This window comes from Mirounga angustirostris, unplaced genomic scaffold, assembly GCF_029215605.1.
Source record: "Mirounga angustirostris isolate CCGP_5_RB_7025 unplaced genomic scaffold, mMirAng1.0.hap1 SCAF_9, whole genome shotgun sequence".
Taxonomy (NCBI): Eukaryota; Metazoa; Chordata; class Mammalia; order Carnivora; family Phocidae; genus Mirounga; species Mirounga angustirostris.
The window spans coordinates 129,586,417-129,606,683 of NW_026991717.1; the positions used below are offsets into that span (position 1 = coordinate 129,586,417).

The following is a 20,267-nucleotide window of genomic DNA, read 5'->3' on the forward strand; positions in this document are numbered from 1 at the left end:
ACACATTCTTCTCAAGTACACATGGAACATTTTCAAGGTAGATCAATGTTAGGTCACAAAACAAGTATTAATAAATCTAAGAGGACTAAAATCATATCAAGCATCTATTCCAACCACAACAGTATGAAACCAGAAATTAATTACGTGAAGAAACCTGGAAAATTCACAAATACATGGAGATTAAACAACATGCTACTAAACAACCAATGGGTCAAAGAAGAACTTAAAAGAGAAATAAAAAAAATACTGAGATGGGTATTAAAGAGGGCACTATTGAATGGAGCACAGGGTGTTACACACAAACAATGAATCACGGAACACTACATCAAAAACTAATGATGTAATGTATGGTGATTAACATAACATAATAAAATAAAAAAATACTGAGACAAACAAAAATGAAAATGTAACTTACCAAAATTTATGAGATAGAGCAAAACAGTTCGAAGAGGAAAGTTCATAGTGATAAATGCCTACCTTAAGAAACAAAAAAAATCTGAACTAAATAATCTAACTTTACACCTCAAGGAACTAGGAAGAAAAAAAAAAAGAACTGAAGACCAAAGTTAGTAGAAGAAAGGAAATAAAGATTAGAACAGAAATAAATGAAATAGAGACTAAAAAGACAATAGAAAAATCAATGAAACTAAGAGCTGGTTCTTTGAGAAGACAAATAAAATTGACAAATCTTTAGCTAGACTCACCAAGAAAAAAGAGAGGACTCAAAATCAGAAGTGAAAGAGGAGGTGTTACAACCAATACCACAGAATAAAAGGATCATAAGAGACTACTATGAACAAGTATTTGCCAACAATTGGACAACCCAGAAGAAATGGATTAATTCCTAAAAACATACAACCTGCCAAGACTAAATCATGATGAAATAGAAAATCTGAACAGACTGGTTACTAGCAAGGAGATTAAGTCAGTAATCAAAAATCTCCCAATGAATAAAAGTTCAGGAGCAGATGGTTTCACCAGTGAATTCTACCAAGTACCTAAAGAAGAATTAATACCAATCCTGCTCAAACTCTTCCAAAAAACAGAAGAGGGAGGAACTTTTCCAAACATATTTTACAAGGCCAACATTACCTTAATACCAAAATCAGAAAAGATGCCAGAAAAAAAGAAAATCACAGGTCAATATCTTTGATGAACATAGATGCAAAAATCCTCAACAAAGTATTAGCAAACCTAAATTCAGTAATACATTAAAAGGATCATACAGCATGATCAAGTGGGATTTATTCCAGGGATACAACGATGGTTCAACATATACACATTAGTCAATGTGATACACTACCATTAGCAAAATGAAGGATAGGGGTCCCTGGGTGGCTCAGTCAGTTAACCATCCAATTCTTGATTTCAGCTCAGGTCATGATCTCCAGGTTGTGAGATCAAGCCCCATGCCAGGCTCCATGCTGAGCATGGAGCCTGTTTAAGATTCTCTCTCCCTCTCTCTCCCCCTCCTTCTGCCCCTGCCCCCTCACTCTCTCTTTCAAAAAAAAGAAAGGATAAAATGCATGATCTCATTAGATGCAGAAAGGCATTTGACAAAATTAAACATCTGTTCTTAATAAAAACTCTCAACAAAGTGGGTATAGAAGAAGGCTACCTCAACATAATAAAGGCCACATATGACAAGCCCCCAGCTAACATCATACTCAATGGTGAAAGGCTGAAATGTTTTCCTCTAAGATCAGGAACAAGACAAGGATGTCTACTCTTGCCACTTTTATTCAACATAGTGTTAGAAGTCCTAGCCAGAGCAATCGGGGGTGGGGTGGGGGAGGGGAGAAGAAAAAGAAAAGGCATCCAAATTACAAAGAAAGTAAAACTGTCACTATTTGCAGATGACACATCATATATAGAAAAGCTTATGACTCCATCAAAAACTGTCAGAATAAAATTCAGTAAAGTTGCAGACTACAAAATCAATACACAAAAATCTGTTGCATTTCTTCATAATAACTCTGAGAAAGAGAAATTAAGAAAACAATCCCATTTATAATTGTATTAAAAAAAAAAACCCACCTAGGAATAAATTTAACCAGGGAGGTGAAAGACCTATATATTGAAACCTATTAAGACATTAATGAAATTAAAGACAAAATAAATGAAAAGATATTCTGTGCTCACTGATTGGAAGAATACTATAAAATGTCCATATCACCCAAAGCAAAATATAGATTCAATGCAATCCCTATCAAAATTCCAATGGTACTGAGGTGTCTGGCTGGCTCAGTTGGTAGAGCATGTGACTCTTAATCTCAGGGTAGCAAGTTCAAGCGCCATGCTGGGCATAGAGTCTACTTAAAAAATTCCAATGGTATTTTTCACAGAAATAGAACACTCCTAAAATTTGTATGGAACCACAAAAGACCCTGAGTAGCCAAAGCAATTTTTGAGAAAGAACAAAGCTGGAGGCATCACAAGCTCTGATTTCAAACTATATTATAAAGCTACAGTAACTAAAACAGTATAGTATTGGCATAGAAACAGACACATAGATCAATGGAAATGAATACAAAGCCCAGAAATAAACCCATACATATATGGTCAAATAATTTAAGACAAAGAAGCCAAGATTATACAATGGAGAAAGGATGGTTTCTTCAATAAATGGTGTTAGGAAAACTGGCAGGCACATGCAAAAGAATGAAACTGGACCACTATCTTACACCATTCACAAAAATTAACCTGAAAGAAATGTAAGACCTGAAACCATAAGACTCCTAGAAGAAAACACAGGCAGTAATATGCTTCTTGACACAGGTCTTGCTGATTTTTAAAAACCTAACACCAAAATCAAACACAACAAAAGCAAAAATCAACAAGTGGGACTACAACAAGCTAAAAAGTTTCTGCACAGCAAAGGAAATCAATGAAAAGGGAATCTACCCAACGGGAGAAAATAGCTGCAGATCATATATCTGAGTGGGGGCTATCATTCAAAATATGTAAGGAACTCCTACAACTCAATAGTGAAAAAACAAACAATCCAATTAAAAAATGGGCAGAAGATCTGAATAGATACTTGTCCAAAGAAGACATACAGATGGCCAACAGGTACATGAAAAGATGCTCAACATCATTAATCATCTGGGAAACGCAAATCAAAACCACAATAAGACAGACCTCATACCTATTAGAATGGTTATTATCAAAAAGATAAAAAATAACAAACATTGGCAAGAATGTGGGGAAAAGAGAACCCTCATGCACTGCTGTGGGAATGTAAACTGGTTCAGCCAGTACAAAAAACAGTACAAAAATCAAAAACAGAACTACCATATAATCCAGTAATTCCACTCCTGGGTATTTATCTGAAAAAAATGAAAACAATAATTTGAAGGATATATTCATTCCCATGTTCACTGCTGCATTATTTTCAATAGCAAGGATATGTAATAACCTAAATGTCCACTGATGGATGAAAGGATAAAGAAATTATGGTATACAATGGAATTTAATTCAGCCATAAAAACAAATGAAATCCTGCCATTTCTGACAACATGGATGGACCTCAAGGGTATCAGCTAAGTGAAGTAAGAGACAGACAAATACTATATGATCTTTTTTATATGTGGAATCTAAAACAAAACAAAAACCCAAGCTCACAGATACAAAGAATAGACTGATGGTTACTAGAGTTGAGGAAGGGGTAGGGAGAAAAAAAACAGGGTTTGATTATAATTAAAAGCTAAAGTCAGGGAGTACAAGTTTCTAACAGAAACTTCTAATACATCATTACATCAAAAAGTGTGAAAGGTTAGCAATATTTAGAAAATACTGGCTTGGGCGCCTGGGTGGCTCAGTTGGTTAAGCGACTGCCTTCGGCTCAGGTCACGATCCTGGAGTTCCAGGATCAAGTTCCGCATTGGGCTCCCTGCTCGGCAGGGAGTCTGCTTCTCCCTCTGACCCTCCCCCCTCTCATGTTCTCTCTCTCATTCTCTCTCTCTCTCAAATAAATAAAAATATCTTAAAAAAAAAGAAAATACTTGCTTTATAGATATTAACATCATAGACATTAGTTCATGTTACATATTTATATTTCTGGTTATTCTAGAACTTGTTACTATAAATGAAATTACTTGTTTGGCAAAATTCTCATAGGACAATCTACATTAACTATAATGACCTTTTAAGATTTATTTATTTTAGAGAGAGCGAGCGAGCGTGCGAGCAAGCAAGGGGAGGGGCCAGGGAAGAGGGAAAGAGCATCCTCAAGCAGACTCCCCGCTGAGCATAAGGCCTGACACGGGGCTCATCCCAGATGAGATCATGACCTGAGCTGAAATCAAGGGTCGGATGCTTAACTGAGCCAACCAGGTGCCCCTATGACTTACTTTTATAAAACGTTAAGCCTCAGCATCATAAAAGTTGTATACTCATTTGCTGAAGAAAATAGTATTTGCTTACTGAATGTTTGAAGGAGATAACTATTTCATAATATTTAAACCATTAGGACTTCAGTAATTTTGTAATTAACTCAACCAGTATAAAACCACACATAACCTTTTAAAGTTAAGAAAATCCACCTATTTTCCTTTTTTTAAAGGTTTTTATTTAAATTTCAGTTAACAGGGTAATATTAGTTTCAGGTGTACAATACAGTGATTCAATACTTAACATATAACACCCGGTACTCATCACAAGTGCACTCCTTAATCCCCATCACCTATTTAACCCATTCCCCCACCCACCTCCATTCTGGATCCTCCATCCTCCATCAGTTTGTTCTCTATAGTTAAGAGCCTGTTTCTCGGTTTGCCTCTTTCTTTTTATTTCCCTTTGCTCATTTGTTTCTTAAATTCCACATGTGAGTGGAATCATATGGTATTTATCTTTCTGACTGACTTATTTCACTTATCATAATAACCCTAGCTCCACCCATGTTGTTGCAAATGGTAAGATTTCATTCTTTTTTTCCTATGGCTGAGTAATATTTCATTGTGTGTGTGTGTATGTATGTGTATATATATATACACCACATCTTCTTTATCCATTCATTAGTCAATAGACACTTCAGCTATAATTTGGCTATTGTTGATAATGCTGCTATAAACTTTGGGGTGCATGTATCCCTTTGAATTAGGGTTTTTGTATTCTTTGGGTAAATACCTAGTAGTATAATTGCTGGATCATAAAGTAGTTCTATTTTTTACTTTCTGAGGAACCTCCATACTGCTTTCCACAGTGGCTCCACCAGTTTGCATTCCCACCAACAGTGCAAGAGGGTTCCCCTCACGTATTTTCCTTTTGAATCAATGGTGACAAAAATAAAAGTGAAGAATATTTAAAAACAAACACACAGAATTATGTGTTTTCTCCATAACCTAATACAAAGATCTATTCCTAGGAGCAGCCAATAATACTGGAAGATAATTTTTCAGGTCTGATGCAAGACATAAATCCACAAATTCAGGAAGCACAACAAATCCTAAATAGAATAAGTAAAAAATGAAGCACATGCATAATGTTATTGAAGTACAGAACTACAGAACAAAATAAGAGAACGACAGAAACGAGGGGAATAGTAACTCTCAACCAGAACTCCAGAAGAGGTTAAATTAGCGTTAAAGAATGAGAGTAAAAAAATAAAAACATAATCAGAGTAATAGTATACCAAAGGCAGGGAGGGAGGTGGTAATAATTCACCCAGAGTGGCAAAACCCCATCTATCAAAAATTTTAAAACAATAATAATAAAGCTTAATAAAAATCAGTTTGCTTTTTAAGGAGAGTGGGAGGTACAACCTTCCAGTTATGGAATGAGTAAGTCACAGGGATGAAAACATATGGAATACAGTCAATAGTATTGTAATAGTGTTGTATAATGACAAATGGTAGCTACATCACAGCATGATGTACAGAGAAGCTGAATTGTTATGTTGTATACCTGTAACTAATGTAACTTATGTATGAACTATACAGCAACAACAAAAAACAAACTTGCTTTTTAAGAATTGCAATGTCAGGGGTGCCTGGGTGGCTCAGTTAAGGCCAACTCCTGGTTTCTGCTCAGGTCATGATTTCAGGGTCCTGGATTGGACCCCCATATCAGGCTCTGTACTCAGCAGGGAGTCTGCTTAAGGATTCTCTCTCCCTCTCCCTCTGCCCCTCCCCCTGCTTGTACACGCACGCACATGTTCTTTCTCTCTCAAAATAAATAAATCTTTAAAAAAAAAATTACAATGTCCATGATAAAATACTTTTGCTGCTGCAACAGACCACTCTTACCACCCTATACCTGAAATGACACTGGTTCAGACAAAGAAGTCTTTATTAAAGAAACTCTAAAACTATATGTATTTTTTATTTTTAAGATTTTATTTATTTATTTGAGAGAGAGAGAGAATGAGTCAGAGGCAGAAGGAGAGGGAGAGGGAGAAGCAGACTCCCCGCTGAAGAGGGAGCCTGATGCAGGACTTGATCCCAGGACCCTGGGATCATGATCTGAGCCGAAGGCAGACGCTTAACTGACTGAGCCACCCAGGCCCCCTTCTAAGACTATATTTTAGGAAAAAATGATAAAAGAAAAAATATCTGAGATACAAGAAGAAAATATGAGCAAAGAAATGTATAAGCATAGATAGACCTAAGTAGACACTGACTGCATTAAATAATAACATCCGACTGAAGAGGGGTTAAAAAAACCCCAAATTCTCAAAAATTAAAGATAGAACTACCATATGATGCAGTAATTCCACTCCTGGGTACTAACCTGAAGATAATGAAAACACTTACTCAAAGAAAGATATATGTACTCCCGTGTTTATGGCATCATTATTTACGATAATTAAGATACAGAAACAACCTAAGTGCCCAATGATGGAAGAATGGATAAAGAAATGGTGCGTAAACATACACACACAATGGAATGTTATTCATTCATAAAAATGAATGACAACTTGCTAAATACCATACCATCTGATCAATATGTGGAATCTAAAAAACAAAAACAAAAACAAAAACAGGGTTGCCTGGGTGGCTCAGTTGTTAGGCATCTGCCTTCGGCTCAGGTCATGATCCCAGGGTCCTGGGATTGAGCCCCACATCGGGCTCCCTGCTCCGCGGGATGCCTGCTTCTCCCTCTCCCACTCCCCCTGCTTGTGTTCCCTCTCTCGCTGTCAAATAAATAAAATCTTTAAAAAAAAAACAAAACACAAAACAACAACAACAACAAAAAACAAGCTCATAGATAACAAAGAACAGATTGGTGGTTGCTACTGACAGGTGGGCAAAGTGGGTGAGGGGGTCAAAAGGTACAGACTTCCAGTTATAAAACGAGTAAGTCATGGGGATGTAATGTACATCATGATGACTATAGTTAATAATATTGTATTGTGTATTTGAAAGTTGTTAAAAGAGGAGATCTTAAAAGTTATCATAAAAAGAAAACATTCTGGGCACCTGGGTGGCTCAGATGGTTAAGCGTCTGCCTTCGGCTCAGGTCATGATCCCAGGTCCTGGGATCGAGTTCCGCATTGCGCTCCCTGCTCCTTGGGAACCTGCTTCTCCCTCTGCCCTCCCCCCTCATTCTCTCTTTCATGAATAAATAAATAAAATCTTTAAAAAAAAAACATTTTGTGACTATGTATGGCAATGGATGTTAACTAGATTTATTGTAGTGATCATTTCACAATATATACAAATATTGGATCATTATGCTGTACACCTGAAACTAATATGCTGTATATCAATTATACCTCAATTAAAAAAAGAAAATCTGAGGGGTATTAAAAGCAAGTATGTTCCAAATTTGACTGGTAAGGACCTCCTATGGCCTTGTGAAGAAAAGAATATTTGATACCGTGATTTCCTATGTAGACAAAGGTGTGACTGTGGTTTTGTGATCTTACTGTATGTAAACCTTCACGTGGAAAATTCAATACAGAACCACTGCGATAATATTTGGTAATTTTCTCTAGTTCTCAGGGAGAAAAAACCACCAAAGAATGAAAATGCTGGACATTCATAACTGAGAGAGAGAGAGAGAGACAGGGCAGTGATTGGGGTTCAATTATTCTAGAGATTGTGATTATTTTTAGATTTTTAGTTAAGTACAAATATTAAATACAGTAACACTAGAAGACGAGAATAGACTCTAACTTTTAAGTCAATAGATGGAAATAAAAATAAAGTAACTAAATTACAAATTCATGTTACCTAAGTTCAACTTGGCCTTTATTATGGCCTGACAATCCTTTCCATCATCTGCCGATTCTCATTTCTTATAGTCACAATTTTCAACCTTTTCAACAAGAGCTCCTCCTTCAATGCCTCCATGCTATAACATTCCCTACCAGCTCATTAAGAAATGTGAAGTTATCTGTACATCCTCATTTGCCCTAGGTTAATAATATCTGCCTTGCTCCAAAAATGGAACCCCTTAATCTCTCTATACTGATAGGCTAGCTTCATTTGACTCCTACAAATGTGCTCAGTTCTGTTTCACCCTAAAATGTCCTCCCTTCAATTCTGCTATCCCTTTTTAAATTAAGCCTTCTTTCTTAGTTTCTGATTATGAATTACACGTATTTCATAATCACAAAGGGTGGAAAATTTAGCTTCTGTTTTCTTCTTGTATTCTTGTATTTTTTTCTTTCCAACATAACATTGCAAACTAGCTCAGGATAGGTATGATCAGAGGAGGTCCCATAGCAAAGACTGGGTAAAATTAATTTTCTTTAAGAAGCATCATGAGCAAGTGCACATGGAATGAATATTTAAAGTCTTTTTTATATACCTACTATTGCTTTCTTACATTTGTGAGGGTTAGAAAACTATGACAACTTAATCTATGTTCAAGCCTGAGAGCCTCTTACCCTTTTTCAGTTTCCGGACAGCCAACATACAATGACTAGGAGAGAGATCCCATATTCTTAAGGTTTTATCATCACTTACAGTAGCACAGATGGGCAGGTAAGGATGTGTAGCCAAACCCCACACCTCTCCTTCCATGTGTCCCTACAAAGAAAACACAGTTAAGATCAATTTAACCTAAATATGTGTGTATGTAGAAGAAAACTACAGACAACAACTGACAATATATAATGATAGGATAATGAATAATAGAGTAATCTAATAATAAACTTTTCTCTTTATCTTTGGAATATACCTTAAAATAATTTTGTATCAACTTTATCTTCACAATTACAATATAATCAAGTTACCATCAAAATTAATTTAAAATCCTAAAATTTCACTGAGTGGAGAGAATAGGAATTGGCTGCCTTGGAATGTTAAAAATTACCATACAGGAGGAACTTCCTTTATGAGAGAGTAAGGAGTGCTGCAGACTAGCTCCCCAGTGAAACAGATGAAATTAATAAAAAAAAATTAAGGTTTCTGGAAATGGTTCTAAGGAGTTATGACAAAAGAAACATTTATTCAAAAAATCTGCTAAAATCTGGTAAGAACGATGGGAGTTTTGCAGTATTTGAACTGAGACCCACTCCTTTCCTCCCTCTTTCCAACTCACGGACTTGAAAAGTCCACACCAGTCTGATGTAACCAAGAACACAGGGTGTGGGCACTCTCTCTCCCTCCCCCCTAATATAATGGACTGTCTTCCCAGAAGGGGCAGGTGACTGGCATTTCTCATCCTGCCCCCAGCTACTTGCTAGAGGCTAAATCCTTGATGAGTGCTGCACACAGGTAGGAATTCCCTTCTGCCCACTCCTATTCTGAGAGGGAGGCTCTACATTGGGGGTCATGCCACTAAGAATATTGGGGCTTCAATATCAATTCAAGAAGACCTAGGGCTACTGCTCCCTACTACCCCCACCTTAAACTGAGCACTCAGCTTCTAAAGCAACGGACACTCAGAAAGGAGCACTCCATTGTCCTCACCCTCAACTCCAGAGCCTTGGATCAGAGATTGTGCCTTGGGGAAGAAGCAAGCAGTAAAACAGCTCCTAATCTCTTCTCAAAGGAAATGACTTCATTTATTACACAGTGTAGAAAAGTTCAAGCCTAAAGATGCTCTTGAAAACAATGAAGGTTGTGATGAAAGGTAATTGGAGGTAACTGGTACTTATTAGCTATATAAGCTAAACTGAAGGCCAGTGAGTTTGTCCAACAGAACCAGGGCAATCTCAGCGATACCTGGGAGGAGACTGCTTCAAGTCAGAATAAATCTCAAACACTAATCTAGGGAATGTTGTCCCTTTTAGGGAGCCTGAATTTGATTAGTTTAATCTGTGGAGCAATTTATGCTCTGGGGTAAATGTTGAAAACAGTAGAGCAATCAGCCAGCAACTTAATGGACTTAGTGACTGGGTATGGACAGGGAAAAAGACTATCAAAGAGGAGAGACCACTTCCCAAATCATTTTACGGAGCCAAGATGAGCCTGATACCAAAACCAGATAGACATCACAAGGAAACTATAGACCAATTATCCCTTAAAGACAGTCTGTGGATGCTAAAATCCTCAAAAAGAGCAAACTGATTCCAACACATACAAAAACAATTATAAACCACAACCAACTAGGGATGCAAGATTGGTTTAAAAGGTGAAAACCAATTAATGTAATACACCTTATCAATAGAATAAAATAAAAACCACACTATCATCTCTCAGTAGACAAAGCATTTGACAATGAACATAATCTTTCATGATAAAAACTTGCATCACACTAGGAACAGAAGAGTAATTCTTCAATCTGAAGCATCTGAAAAAAAGTAATTCTTCAATCTGAAAAATCCAGTTAGCATTAAATTTAATGGTAAGGAGTTGTGAGTTCAAGCCCACGTTGGGTGTAGAGATTACTTAAACATAATGGTAAAATATTGGATGCTTCCTCCCTAAAATTAGAAACAAGACAAGGATGCTCTCACTACTTCTATTCTACACTGTACTGAAGATTCCAGCCAGGATAATTAGGCAAGAAAAAGAAATAACAGCCATCCTGACTGGAAAGGGAATATAGTAAAACTATATTTGCAGCTCATGATCTTATATAGAGAAAATCTGAAAAATCCACTAAAAAACTATTAGAATAAATGAGGTCTGTTATTAAAAAAGTAACTGTGAGATCTGTATACTGAAAACCATAAAACTATTGAAAAAAGTTAAAGATCTAAAAAAAAATGGAAAGATCTCATGTTCATGGATATAATTTAATATTGTTAAGAGATGCTACTCCCCAAACTGATCCATAAAATACTGCTACAAAGAATGCTGTACATGGGTTTTTTTATACATCTGAATGTACTTCTGTTGTGTACATACATCTACACACTTTTTTAATTCCAGTGTAGATAATCATATGGTGTTAGTTTCAGGTGATTCAACAGTTCTATATATTACTCAGTGCTTACCAAGATAAGTGTACTCTTAATCCCCTTCATCTATACCACCCATCCCCCAACCACCTCCCCTCTGGTAACCATCAGTTTGTTCTCTGTAGTTAAGGGTCTGTTTTTTGGTCTCTATTTTTTTCCCTTTGTTCATTTGTTTTGTTTCTTAAATTCCACACGTGAGTGAAATCAGATGGTATTTGTATTTCTCTGATTGGTTTATTTTGCTTAGCATTATACTCTTGAGCTCTATCCACGTTGTCATCTTGCAAATGGCAAGATTTCATTCTTTTTCTATGGCCGAATAATATTCCATTGTGTGTGTGCATATATATATACATATATATACATATATACGCACACACATCTATTTTATACATTCATCTACTGACGGACACTTTGGTTGCTTCCATAATTTGGATACTGTAAATAATGCTGCAATAAACACAGAGTGCATGTACCCCTTCAAATTAGTGTTTTTGCATTCTTTAGGTAAATATCCTGTAGTATGATTACTGAATCACAGGGTAGTTCTAGTTTTAATTTTTTGAGGAACCCCCATGCTGTTTTCTAGAGTGGCTGCCCCAGTTTGCATTCCTACCAACAATGCACAAGTGTTCCTTTTTTTCCACATCCTTGCCAATGCTTGTTGTTTCTTGAATTTTTGATTTTAGCCATTATGACAGGTGGGAGGTGATATCTATCTCACTGTGGTTTTGATTTGCATTTCCCTGTATATCTCCACACTTTTAATTATTATAGTTTTTTTTTTTTTTATTCATGAGAGACAGAGAGAGAGAGAGAGAGAGGCAGAGGGAGAAGCAGGCTCCCAAGGAGCAGAGAGCCCAATGCGGGACTCGATCCCAGGACCCTGGGATCATGACCTGAGCCGAAGGCAGATGCTTACTGAGCCACCCAGGCGCCCAATTATTATAGTTTTATATTATCTTATTTCTAGCATGGAGTTTCTAAAAAATTTTTGGACTATTTTTGGGTATTTTTTTCTTCCAAATGATTTTTGAAAACTCTTCCCAGAATTTCTGAAAAATCTCATTTGGATTTGGTTTACGATCATATTGAATTCATAAGTTATTTAGCTCTTTTAGGTCTTTAGTAAACTTTATAGTTTTCTTAACACTGATCTTGCATATTTTTTCCTGGTTCTTGTATAGTTTTCTTTGGGAGTACCACTTTTGTATCATATTTTCTAACTGGTTATTGCTGATTTGAAGAAATGCTATTGATTTTTACATGCTGATTTTGAATTTCACTTTACAGGACTTCATAATTAGTTCTAATAATGTTTCAGTTTATTCTCTTGAAGACCCAAGGTATAGGGTTATAATATCTGCAAATAGTGACAGTCTTATCCATTTGTTTCCAACACTTACACTTTATAATGTTTTTCTAGATTGGCTAAGACCTCTCACACAATGTTGGACAAAAATGGTGAGACATGGTATCCTTGTCTTGTTTCTGATGTTTAGGAGACAGACAGTAGATATTTAAAATCTTACACACTATAATATAAAAAATAATAGGATGTCATTTATCATTTCAAACCTTTTCTTACAATTATAAAATTGTCTTTTTGAAAAGTTCTGTCCGTGGATTCATCTGTAAAAGTGTACTTGTGCTAGTATTTTCTAAGAGATCATAAACATGTTAAACACCATGACTCCATCATCTTTTTACTTAAAAGGAATATTATGTGACTGAAGTTAAAGAGTAAGACACCAACGTTTGACAGGAAATTCAATATAAAACATTTTGTTATTTGCTTACAAATTCTCCTTGGCACATCAGGATTTTATATAAACATTAAAGCATGTGCAGTGTTCTCCTCTATGTGTGCTCTGTGGTGTTTTAACAGAAGTGAGGTGAGGGGGAAGTGGGGTTTGGAGAAAAAATAAGTCTGTAATAAGAAAGAACGTAATTCTTTTTCAGAATAAAAGGTAAACTCAAAATTGGTGTTACTATATAGAGTTGCAGGGGGACACTTTCAATAGGGTAAATCCTACTTCATTTGCTGAGTTTTATAGTATTGATTTGTCTCCCTACTTTCAGAAAAACAATACATATAGGAAATGTAACAGCATTGCTGATAAAAATGTTAAGGATCAGCTGACCCTGCTCTTTCATTTTATATTTTTACCATACAAGTGTTTATATTGCTAGATTTTTATTATTAATATTTTCAGTGATGTTTTCAGCAATAAAATTTTTAGCACACATTCATTTATTTTAGAAACTTAATAATGAAAATAAAGAGTTTCAAAGAAAACAACTGCCTGAGGTTCAACAAATATGCTTCAAAGAAATAAAAATAAATATGAAATAAATTGACTTGGTTAAATTAATTACAACTGTTTTTTCTTTTCACTGGTTTCTTGCTTTACTATAAGAAATTACTTAAAATATTGGCAGTTATTCCACATGATAACATGCATATTTATTTACTGGTATCTATTCATTCAGCTGTAATTAAATTAAAATGTTTTGGTATATGTTATCAAATATTTCCCTAATTAATTTAGCATTATTTTTCACTACTGTTAACCTTTGGCTCTTCGGTATTGAATCAATGGCATACAAAGAGAAAAAAGGTAATATTAACTTTTCAAATTACCTGGACCAGAAGTGTTATTGGGCCACTTTTATCCACTTCTAGTATTTCACCATTCTTTGTGCCAACTAAAATATGACCATGTCCTAATGATATGGCACGTATAGATGGGTTATCTTCCAAGAGAAGACCTGAAATGTTAAATGGAGATGTTCTTCTAGATTTAAAGTTACTAGAATACAAAGATGTACATATTGCCAACGATGCTATTTGGACAGTGAAAATCACATTACAAGGTTGCTTTTCCCTGTATTTTAAGTATTCTAATAAATGCACTGAATTTACTAATCTCAAAACAATCGCTAATCTCAAAACATACTATAATTCTCTATTATCCCAGATCTTTTACTACTATTCTGATGACTGTTTCTTTTCCTCTTATATTTGCCCCTCCTCCTTCACCTCCTTACCTTCTTAGAGCACCTACAATATTCTGGTAATTTTAATTCAATTCAACTTAAGATTGATTCATTTATGTCTACTGTATCCTAGGAAGGCTTCCGAGATGTCTGGTAAACGTAACAGAGACAGCTCCTGCCCTTACAGACCATACAATGAAGAAAACAGACCCTCTGTGAGGAGTGTATTGAAAGAGGGACAATTGTAAGGGAATTTTCCCTTTTTTGAGGGGGTGGAGGGGAGATGGAAGTGTTAGAAATCACCCTATTGAGATCTGAAAAATGAGTGTGCGGTCAGGTAACTGGAGGAGGCAGGAGGGAGGAGAAAGGGCAAATTCTAGGCAAAGTAATAGCATACAGAAAGGCCTGCAGGTCAGAGACAGTGTGATGTAGTACCTTAATACACTGAAAGAAAGGGTAAAAGGGTGGGCATGCAGGGATAGACAGGCAAGGTCAACAAAACAAATGTGAAACAAAATGCCAAGCTTAAAAACAAATTCTTGACTGGTAGTAAGTGTGATGCTCATGTGGCAATTTTCTTTGAAACATTAAAAATGATCAAAATTACCATGAATAATCTTGTACTTGGTTAATATTTTATCATCTGTATCAAAGAAAATAGATTTTTGAAAGGACAGCATGGATTGTGGCTCTAGTTAAATGGCTTCTCCCATTAAATTCTGATGCCTATCTAGTAAAGACGGGAAAAGTAGTCCATGTGTTCCACCTCAGTGACCACACATGTTAATGAGCAATTAATCTTTTATCCTACAAAGGAAATTAAATCTCAAATCACTTATTATTTTTTAAAGATTTTATTTATTTGACAGAATGAGAGAGCATACGTAGGCAGAGCAGCAGGCAGAGGGAGAAGGAGAAGCAGATTCCCCACTGAGCAGAGAGCCCGACGTGGGGCACAATTTCAGGACCCCGGGATCATGACCTGAGCTGAAGGCAGATGTTTAACCGACTGAGCCACCCAGGCGCCCTCAAATCACCTTTAGATCCTGGTGCCAAAGCGGCTCTTTTTATAGCATAGGTCTTGAGACATCTTTCAAAGGAGTCATCCCAAAGAGCTACTACACCATCTTTTCCTCCAGTTACAAATCCCTTTGAAAGTAAAAGCTTCAAGTTAATAAAGATCTAAATATTTTTAAAAATAAGAACCTTCCGTATGCTGAAAAATTCTAGAGGAAAGAACATTAACAGCTAAAAGTTACAGCTTGTGAACAAATCAGCATTAGAATCAATTGGGTTTTTTTATATATCAGCACAGAATCTGCAAAAATATTTACAGGGACACTAAACAATCTACTTTTAGGACTTTAAGAATCAAGGTTTGTAATCTGCAACCATAAGGTAGCTCTAACACTTTCAGTAAGATACATATTTTCTCTTGGAAGCTTCATAACCTCATCCTTCAAAAACAGGATCACGACTAGTTACCTCACAGGATACGGTGATAATAAAGCACTTAAGCAATTGTTGACACAGAAAGAGATTAATAAATATTAAGTTAAACTTTTTCTTTTTTAACAGCAGACCCATTTCACTATCTTCAGGAGTTTGAAAGAGGAATAAAAGAAGGTAGGAAGACTCTGGTTCACAGATTATTAATGGGTGGCTCAGCTAAGCAGAAAGACAATATTCCTTTACCCGTGAAAATGCTCTATAATCCATGATCAAATTATGTTTAACTTAAAAATATCTTCAGAATACTTACTTTTTCCAATGCATGCATACTAAACACTGGCCCATCATGTGCTTTAACTGTTTTCACAAGAAAGACATCTCTCCAGATACACACGTCTCCTGTGGATGTCCCAGAAAAAGCCATCTCTTCTGTCCATCCATACACCGCACACATCATCGTGTCATTTTTCCCCAGTGTGCCTACATAGCCTTTTCTTCCAATCAGTCCTCCCCCTGGTTCATAAAAAATATCAGAGAAGTACCACTTTTGAAAGGTATAAAATTCTAAAGTGATAAAATTTCTTTCCTACTGTAATTGTTTAAATGTGTAACAGTAAGGAAACTTTAAAAGAAAAATGCAGGTCGGGGCGCCTGGGTGGCTCAGTTGGTTAGGCGACTGCCTTCGGCTCAGGTCATGTTCCCAAAGTCCTGGGATCGAGTCCCACGTCAGGCTCCCGGCTCATCGGGAAGTCTGCTTCTCCCTCTGACCCTCTCCCCTGTCATGCTGTTTCTCTCTCTCTCTCTCTCAAATGAATAAAATCTTTAAAAAAAGAAAAATGCAGGTCTCTCAATCAGTAACTTGCCTGGCTGAGACAGCCATATGCATGGCAGCTTTTAGGCCACAGCTCTTTGGATAAAAACATGTACACTAAGTCGGCTTTGATCAATCCTCAGCACTTTTGATTGTTCTTCATAATTTTTATTATGACATATTTAAGAAAACAGAAAGATATAAAAAATACTACAGGAACACATTCCCCTCTCAATCTACACAAAATTACTGAAACAACCAAAGCATGATGTCAATCCCATCTCCCTTCTTCACCCCCTATTATTCTGAATGTGATGTGGATTACTTTCATGCATTCTTTAATACATTTTACTACTATTTGTAAAGTCTTAGGCAAAAATGTCATATTTTTCATGTTTTAAAATTTTCTATAAATATCATCTTACATGTACAGTTGACGCTGCACAACACTGATTTGAACTGCACAAAAGTCCATTTTTTTTTTAAGATTTTATTTATTTATTCATGAGAGACAGAGAGAGAGAGAGAGGCAGAGGGAGAAGCAGGCTCCCAAGGAGCAGGGAGCCCAATGCAGGACTCGATCCCAGGACCCTGAGATCACGACCTGAGCCGAAGGCAGACGCCCAACCATCTGAGCCACCCAGGCGCCCTTTACAAAAGTCCATTTTTGCACATTATTCAACAGAGTACTATAAATGTATTTTCTCTACCTTGTGATTTTCTTAATATTTTCTGTTATAGTTTATTGTAAGATTACACTATATAATAAATATAGCTTACAAAATGTGTGTTAATTGTTTATGTCATTGGTAAGGCTTTGGGTCAACAGTAGGCTATTAGAAGAATTTGGGGAGTCAAAATTTATATGCAGATTTTTGGGGCACCCAGGTGGCTCAGTCAGTTAAGCGTCTGCCTTTAGCTCAGGTCATGATCCCAGGGTCCTGGGATTGAGCTCTGTGTCAGGCTCCCTGCTCAGCAGGGAGTCTGCTTCTCCCTCTTCCTCTTTCCCTGCTTGTGCGTGCTCTCTCACTGTCTCTCAAACAAATAAGTAAAAATATTTTTAAAAAGTTATATGCAGATTTTTGACTGTGCAGGGGGTCAGCGCCCTAACTCCCTGTGTTGTTCAAGGGTCAACTGTATTCCTTTGCAACTTGCTTTTATCACCAATAATCCATTATGAAATTTTATATATGTTGATTTATACCTCTACACTATGCATTTTCATAACTATATAAACATTCCATTACATGAACCTAACAGTCTGTTCATTTTCCTATTAATGGGCACTCAAGTTGTTTCCAAGCATTTGCTATTGAAAACAATGCTTTTTTTTTTTTATGTTAGTCACCATACATTACATCATTAGTTTTTGATGTAGTGTTCCATGATTCATTGTTTGCATATAACACCCAGTGCTCCATGCTGCTTTAAACGTTCCTGTAAAGGTCTCTTCTACACAAGTGCAAGATTCTCTAGGAATGCCTAGGAATGACCACAGTGTATGTGCAGAAGGGAAAGCATATAGATAAGAGGTATCATCTGTTGCCAAACTGTTCTACAAAGTTGATACACCAACTTACACTCCCATTAATAGTGAAAGGAGTTCTTCTTTCCCACCTTTCAGAAATAGTTGGTATTGTCAGACTGGGGGATATGAAATACCAACTGAATTTTATTGTAGTTTTAATGTGCCTTTCTCTGATCATTGATGAGTTTTGTCATATTTTCCAATTTAATTGGCCATTCATTACCTGATGATATCTTTTGCCCATTTTTTTCCAATTGAACTCACTCATTCTTTTATTCAAGAAATATATATGCCAGGCACTATTCAAGGCACTGGGGTAGAGCTACAAACAAAACAGACAACAAAATTCTCTGCTCTGTTTCTGTTCAAGGCAGAGGGATCAGCAACGGCCCCCAAATACAGGAATGTGACATGAACCTTCAAGGAACAGTGTCAGAGGTCAGCATGGTGTAGCAAAGAAAATAAGGGCGGTAGTAATGGGAGATAAGGCCACAGAGGTCAAAGGCAGTATTATAGGCCATCGTAAGGATTTAACTTTTACTCTGCATGAGATGGGAAGTGGTTAGTGGAATTAAACTTTTACTCTGCATGAGATGGGAAGTGGTTAGTGGAATTAAATCTGGCATATCATTTATTAATAGGTTCATTCTGATTTCTGGGTTGAGAGTACATCAGAGAATGGCAAGGAAGAAAAGAGTTAGATGGCTATTTCAATCATCTCAGCAAATGATAAGAGCGGCATGGACCAGGGTGGTAAGCATGGAAGATGATGAAAAGCGGTCATATTCCAAATGTACACAGAAGACTGCCTTTTTTTTTTCTTTAAGATTTTATTTATTTACTTTAGAGACAGAGCATGAATGGGGGAAGGGGCAGAGGGAGAGGAAGAGTCTCAAGCAGACTCTGAGTGCAGAGCCCGACATGAGGCTTGATCTCATGACCCTGAGATCATGACCTGAACCGAAATCAAGAGTCAGATGCTTAATCGACCGAGCCACCCAGACACTCCTGTCTTTTCTTAACATAGCAGCCAGAGTAGTTCATGAACTTGTAAGGGTAACTAAGTAGAGTGGTAAGGGAAAAAAAAAAAAACAACAGGTTAGACTTCTCTCAAGAGAAAGGAGAAGATAAATTGCAAAATGAACATGTAAACAACAGTCTAAAGGTATTATAGTACATATATAAGAAACTGATTAGCAACTTGAGGGTAGAGTTGAAGGAGGGTTTTCATTTGGTTTTATTCATTTAAGATAAAGAAATAACCCCATACTTGTATGCTGAATGGAAAGAGTAAGAGGGAAAAGTGATGATGTAGGGGAGAAAGGGAAGAACTGGATTGATGTTCTTGAGCAGATGAGAAGAGAAAGGATCTAGGACACAAGTGAAGGGACTGGCTTTCCCTAAAGCACAGACCGTCTATCTGGAGCAGGAGAGGCAAACTACAAGCTGTGGGCCAAGCCCTGCCACCACCTGCGTTTGTACAGAGCCCATAAGTTAGCACTCTGAGCTACAGAAGCCATGCCTGTTTCCTCCTCTACTCCCAGAGCCTGCCTCCCTGACATTTGGCTTCCAACTAGCAGCTGCCCAGGGACTAAGCTGGTTGCGATCTACAATTTGAGGACTTTGCTAATGGCAACTGCTGAGCACCTAGCAGTGGAATTATAATCCCCAGGAGTTGCCTTAACTCTGGCTAGCTGCCCAAAGTGAGAAAGTAGGGCTGTCTGGGAGAAGAAGAACACACTAGGACCTATGTGTCATTGGGGCATGACTATGGTTCCTCTGGCCCAAACTGCCAGTCCCTTTCACTGCAGCAAGTTGATCTTGGAGACAATGTCTCCAGTTAATGGCAACTGGGTATAAAGCAGGGAAAGAGTTTTCATTCTTGTTCTGTAAGTACTTACATAATATTTTTTATTGTGTCCTTGGGCCTGGGATGTCTAAAATATTTGCTGTCTCACCATTTACAGAAAGAGTTTGCCACTGCCAGTTTAAATAATCAATTGGGTTTTCTGATAGACAGGGCATAGCATATTCCTATCGTACAAGGTCACATCATCACTGCACTCAAAAACTTTCCGTGGCTGCCTGCCTCTACCAACCATGGAATAGAGTTCAAATTTCTTAGAGGACAGCTTAATAATTTATGAGTTGGAATTCTCAAAGCCTAGTTCTGAGACAGG

At 36.9% G+C, this 20,267-nt stretch overlaps 1 protein-coding gene across 1 annotated transcript in view; it reads right to left on the bottom strand.

The window, feature by feature from the left end:
* The window catches only part of EML5 (EMAP like 5), a 167,781-nt gene that overhangs the window by 54,176 nt on the left and 93,338 nt on the right, over positions 1–20,267 (bottom strand). The window contains exons 18-21 of the mRNA XM_054513829.2: positions 16,059–16,261; positions 15,334–15,445; positions 13,941–14,068; positions 8,834–8,975 (exon numbers count right to left, since the gene is read on the bottom strand). Of these exons, the coding sequence (XP_054369804.1) occupies positions 8,834–8,975; positions 13,941–14,068; positions 15,334–15,445; positions 16,059–16,261 (585 nt within the window). The remainder of the gene's footprint in view (positions 1–8,833; positions 8,976–13,940; positions 14,069–15,333; positions 15,446–16,058; positions 16,262–20,267) is intronic.